The sequence below is a fragment of the Adelges cooleyi genome, unplaced genomic scaffold (genome assembly GCF_023614345.1).
Source record: "Adelges cooleyi isolate 19-005CV unplaced genomic scaffold, UGA_ACOO_1.1 ACOO_flye_CR_arks_rails_tigmint_CR_PRNA_306, whole genome shotgun sequence".
Lineage (NCBI taxonomy): Eukaryota > Metazoa > Arthropoda > Insecta > Hemiptera > Adelgidae > Adelges > Adelges cooleyi.
Window position 1 is genome coordinate 1,871,551 of NW_026095977.1, and position 6,312 is coordinate 1,877,862.

A 6,312-nucleotide genomic window follows, 5' to 3' on the forward strand; every position below is an offset into this window, starting at 1 on the left:
TGGCTTTACAATCAAAACGAAGTGTACCAGTCTAAAACGTAAACCACATTTTCATAACATTTTAAGTTCTAGTTACTACTACACGCGTATTTGTACAGTATAAGCTGTTTGTTTTTTTTTTCAAAAAGATTGCAAAAAAAAAAAATAAATAACTCTTGGTTATTATTACTCAGCCGTTTGGTATGTTCGCATACGACCTTGTGCAAATCTCGCCATGATAAAGCTCCGTCTAGCTTTTTTAATAATTACCAGCTGTACAGTATTGTACCGCGTCACGTGTCACGAGGGTGTGATTAGAATTTCCGAGAAGAGTTCAAAAGTGGAAGTCAAGTCGATCGTGCCTAAATGTTTCATGGGCAGTGTAGATGATTTGTTCAAAACGAGAGGGCCGTACACTCTCAAAGCAGAAAACGCCTCTATAGACCTGAAGACAAACCGGAAAATCTTCCAGTTGATCGTCTCCAAAATACTGGATGAAACGCTGGGACTACTCGACAAGTTCACCGTCTTAGTAGTGGCGATGGTCGAAAGAAACAAGGAATCGGTGTCACTAGAGTGGGTTTTAGATTATACTGAACTTCACATTTCCAAGCTAAGCAGTTGTTTGGAATTTCTTTTTGACAACGAAGCCGACGTGACCGATGCGTTGACCGGGTAATAAATCACTTGCAATTTAATAACATTTAATCAACTGGTAACTTTGTAATTTCCCTAACGACACATTTTTCCTCCTTTATTGAGCACGCGCTAGCATCCATTTGGTATATGAAAACATGCCAAACAGTAATCAGGTCTTTTCATAATCAACCTAAGCTTCCTTACCTTATATTCCTGCATGCTACCACAGTACATCGAAGTGCTATTAGGGTTACACTAACATAAGGTTTAGTTCGGTTCGACAACGCAGCTGACGTGGCCGATGCAACGTAATGGTTAAAAAATAATTTTATTGATCTTACAATATTGATAACAGTAAGTGCCCATAAAGAAAAAACATTTAAATATTATCATTTACTTCTTATTTTAATCATAAACAGACCATATTTCCCGTGACAATAAATCGATTACAATTTTTAATCGTTTTTAAGACTATCATTTGATTAAACATTATGTCAGTTGTACATCAATGTCGTTGTCGCTTACAGAATCTGGATAGTCAATAACCTTAATTGTGTTATATTTTATTACGCTGTGTTGTTTTTGACATATTATTCTTAATGCACACTTAACTACAAGTCAAAATAATCCATTCAAAAATTGTTTTATGAATATTCGAATAAGAATTATATTGGCCAACAAGTTAGGCTGCACAGAGATTAATTCAACAAGTGTTGTTTTAACGGGGATTTCGAATGACTTGTATTACCATATTATTCACTGAGATGTGTTCATAATGTCAATCCACAGCCTAAGTTGTCTGCATAACAATATTTTTTTTAAATAACACATTCTTCTCCTACAGGTATATTTTCTTCAAAGACATGAAATATATATTCAAAAACATCTACGGGGAGAACTACAGTTACAACAACGTCGTTGATATGTTTTTTCGAATCAAGAAGCAGCAATGGCTGGAGTGCGTGCGACAAGTACCGACCGAGGAAGCGCACCAGCAATTATACACCTATGTGGAACAGTCTTTAGAAGACATTTCCAAAGTCTATCGACACATGGCCGTAAAATCCACCGATTGGTTGTTGCCCGAGTGTTTGAAATGGAGAAATTTCATAGAATCCACCTCGACGACTGCGAACGTCTTAAAACAATTTATAGACGCAGACAAACAGAATTTATACGATCAGTATTTGCAAATCGCGTCTGAATTCGATTCGGTTAAAGTGATGGATTTTTATGTTAAATTTGGAAAAACGCTGGACGGTATCATCAGTCAGATGGCAATCGACATGATGACTTCGTTTATGAATCTAATATTGCGACTCATCATAGACCAGTCAAACAAAGCCAACAACTTTACACAGATCAGCGTCGCGCAGCAAATCGTAGAACATTTTTTACTGTCTGCGCACTATTTTGAAAACTGGATGTCTTACAGTAAACGACTTAAGAATTCTAAATTATTACACGATAGCCCGGCCATTGTAATGCTACAAAAAAGCGTTGTCTATTGTCAGAAATATAATTCGGACGATTTCCCGACCGTATTGGTGCCATTCTTGTTTAAATTCAAGAAAATCATCGAGAAGTATACGCCGGGTGTCGAAATCGACTTTACAAAAATCGCCAGTGATCTAAAACAAGACTTCTTCACACAAAACAACATCTTAGATAAAATGGAGAATAGCTCTAAGCTAATCAAAACGCTGCTCCTCGATATCATGGCATCATCGACCTAAAAATAAGCCTTAAAAAACGTTTTTTATATTAACCAGTATTTTTTAGATATTAATATAATCTATGTGTACGGTATTTTATAATAAAAAAATCAATAACATGTGCTATTAGTGAACTCTGAACAGTTATGGTAAAATGCACCTATAATATTTTTGCAGTTCTCCGTTCTTTTAAAAATAAAATTAGTTTCTTTTGGCTTATTAAACGACTTTTCAATAAGAAAGACACCTATTTTACAATGTAGATGCGACGTTGAACTAAACCTTTTATTATTTTTTTACTATGTAAATATTTCTGATCACCTTAGATACCTGGAATAACATTGCAGAATCAGCTAATATGAGACTGAAACCAACCCCGTAGCACGAAAATATAGGAATCTAAACGTTTCGGTGGCTTATTTATAATTTTAAGGCAATTGTAATGGTTCAAATAAAGGAGAGGTAAGGGGGCTCATCGTAGGGTAAATGGGGAAAGATTATGGAAGCTGAAGGAGCTATCCTACACTCCCCTAACCTCTTCAAAATTAAACCATCACGCTAAATATTATTGTGATGCGTGTGAAAATGTTATTTTGTACGTACCTCGTTTGTAGTGAAGCAACAATGTTGAAGCAGCAGCTTGTAGATTAAATTAATTTATTACTTAGATTTAATAATAAAATACACTTGCGTCTAATTTAAATCTGTCACCTATTTTAGGAACTGATATGATTTTCTAACGCGCGTACTTATAAATGATATATCTATGGCTTGTCTGCTTTTGTTTGTACTTTTTATATCTTTTTAACTTGGTGATCCTCTACCATGCTACGTGATAACTAGTCAGAGGACTACACAAGTTCGTTCAGAAGTTCAGACTAACCAGGCCGCGATATTAAGAAGCAACCGACCTTAAGGGTCGATATTTAACCTCACTCAACAGCCGCTACTCTGGTTGACTTCCCTTAGCTAAACACTAATTAATTAACTATTTAACTACTTAAATTTTCCAATTGCTGACGAGAACATCCAAGTTCCAAGTGAATATTTTAATTCAATGGAATTGGATCCCTAGAGCTGCTTTACGCTTCTCGAGAGAATTAAATGAACCAGGCCAGTCTCTCGGACTATGTTAAGATAATTAAATTAATAGATAAATGAATACAATGTTTTGTTTGTGCATAAGACTTTGAAAATACGCTGAAACAGGCCATAAACGATTAAGTGGACATCATCTGACCACACTCGCCATGCCTTATCAATTAAATAATTTGTAAGTTGCAGACGAGCGTGGCCAGACAACTTGGACCACTGGACTCGCGATGACTACTGCCTACTGGCTAAAAACTGGATCTACTGGCTACTGCAAACCTGTTGCTTGTCTTATATAGGATGGATGTGCGTCATCAGCGGGGGGATGATATGAAAATGTCCCCTCGTATGAAATCATCCATGCGTAAAGTCTGAATCAGCGTATCTTATGTGTCATTTTTATTTAAGATATCCGTTTATATTTTTTATATAAATATTATACTAAAAATAATATATAAATAATTGATAATTGTTTGCGGTATTAGTATTTGTGCACACAATTGATTATAGAATATATAACCTATATTATGTAAAATTACATTATTTAATTGTGTGCGAGTATTTGATTTTTAGTGCATACAATATAATCATTACACAATTTTGCAAAAGTGTGTAAAAAAAGGCATTTGCCTCCTCTTCTTGTTTAAAATAGGATGATGCCCATTGGCTTTGACCATCGGTTGTCCGTCAAACGCTAATTAAGCGGGGAAATATAATTTTTCCCCTACCGTCTACCTCACTTAAATACCGTGAAATAATTATTATCTGACTGCGTTTCTAATTTCGTCTATTTATAATAGTAATCACGAGAATCGTTTGTGGCTGAAACGTTTCAATAGCAGCAATAATGTAAAATGGTCATGGAAACTGGTCTGTTGATATCGTCGACATGTCCAAGCGAAACGCGCGTTGTTTTAATCTTAAGTTGCTAGTTAACTGCGGTTACATACTGGTGTCGATGTGCTTGGGGTCCGAACAAATTCCTGACTCGATTCCTGTGGGCGAACTGACTGATAAACCGAATATCGACGATCGTCCGACAGAGATCACTCCGGATGTTGTAGCAAGTACAGTTATGCTTTCGAGTGACGTTCCTTCGGCGGTGCCACGCAGAATAAGCCACGATTTAGCCGCTTCTGCTTGGACAGTTGTACCGGATTCGGTTAGCACATCCAGCATAGATCCGTCGCCGACTTATACCACTACAACTCGGAGTAACGGTGACTTGTCCGCGAGGTCTACAGCGACAACTACAAACTGTTCCACCGTTAATTCGACACAGTTAAAGTGAGTGTCAGGCCGACGCTTGTGTGGTTGAGCCTTGACAAAATAATTGAGATATGTTATGTTTGGAGAGAAATTAGTAAATTGAATTGGGCAAAAAAAATAAAAATGAAAGAACCGATGTGAGTTTGTAAAATACCGAAAAAGAAAAGAGGTGTCTTATCGCGAATCTAGTCCATCGTTTATGAAATTTAATTTTTCTACAAATCATATCTGATACAGCTGTTAATTTACTCTTAACCACAAAATTCAACTCTTTAATTTCGTATTCTATCCTCTCTAGTCACTCCACTTACTCATCTTAGCATCTTCATTCAGCAAAACTCAAAAATGTTGATTCAATACTTGTTTTTGATCGACAGGGAAAATTTGGACGAAAAACCAGGTGTCCTGGGCCTGCCGTTTCATTTGCCTAGATTTCCCAATATATTAACAGACTACATACCGATAGCTACGTTGGCGGTGCTGTTGTTCGGGTATTCGATATTGATTTGTGTCTATTGTTCGTCGTCGGGCCATTGGCACGAGGAAGACGCCTCAGAAGTACAGTACTCCAAAGACGTTCCAAAGCTCCAAACGTCACAGAATTGTCTTGAAAATGCCAATTATCAAAAGCCATCGACGCGACACACGATGTGACTCGCCCGATCCAACTGACGCCAAAAGGCTAAAAGCTTAAAAGGCTGGCAAAAAAGTTAAAATACAAAATACAGTAGAAAAATATGCTGTTCGACTTTGGGCATACGTTTCGAACATAATAATAAAATATCACATACATATATATATATTTAAGTTATTGTAATAATTTCATATTGTACAATCTAATAATATATTATTTGTCTACTAGTTCCTACTATATATCTTTTATTTTTTATTTTTATGCCGAGTTGGTTTCTCAGTAAGATTGCATGCGGTCTATTTTTAAGGAGTTTTTTATGAGCGATATTTAAGAAAAAAAGAGGTTTTAATAAATTTCAACCATGTAAATTAATCTACCACCGGTTTATTTTTATAAGTTTCAATGTTGTATTTTTATTTTGAATAATTGTTTCTATGAGTAACAGTCATTTTGATTTATTTTATAGGTACTAAAAATCCAGACAAAATTTCAATTACATAGGGCGGTCTATTTTCAATTCTGTAAAGAGTTTCGAGTTCTTTGGTTAATTTACTATGTAATTAAGGAAATTTTTCATTAAAAAATTGCCGTTTCTTGTAGTTAATTAAATTAAATTTGTAATTTTTTCAATATTAAAACCTGATTTTTTACATAAAAAGTCAAAAATCTGTTTCCTACACAACCTAGTAAAGTTGCTAAAGAATTCGTGTATCTTTACAGAACTGAAATCGTACAATCCTAAGTAGTCGATATTTTGTCTGGTTTTTTGGTGTAGGACGTTAAAACAACAGATCGCATGCAACAAAACGGTTTTTCCGTTCTTGTTAAATCGATAAAAAAACAATTGGTTCCATATTTGCTTAAGGAACACCTACATAGGTGGATGCGTTCATTTGAAAGATGTAAAAAAATGAAAATAAAAAAATTGTTTGCTTTAAATCAACACTGATTCAGTACATGTTAGTGTTTTGTACCTTATGACAA

At 35.3% G+C, this 6,312-nt stretch overlaps 1 protein-coding gene across 1 annotated transcript; it reads left to right on the plus strand.

Moving 5' to 3' along the window:
* Positions 1-214: 214 nt before the first annotated feature.
* On the plus strand, positions 215-2,462 carry LOC126839555 (uncharacterized). The gene is made up of 2 exons (XM_050574920.1): positions 215-654; positions 1,463-2,462. Exons 1-2 carry the CDS (start codon positions 215-217, stop codon positions 2,352-2,354), a joined length of 1,332 nt encoding a protein of 443 aa, XP_050430877.1. The 3' UTR covers positions 2,355-2,462.
* The last annotated feature ends 3,850 nt before the right edge of the window (positions 2,463-6,312 follow it).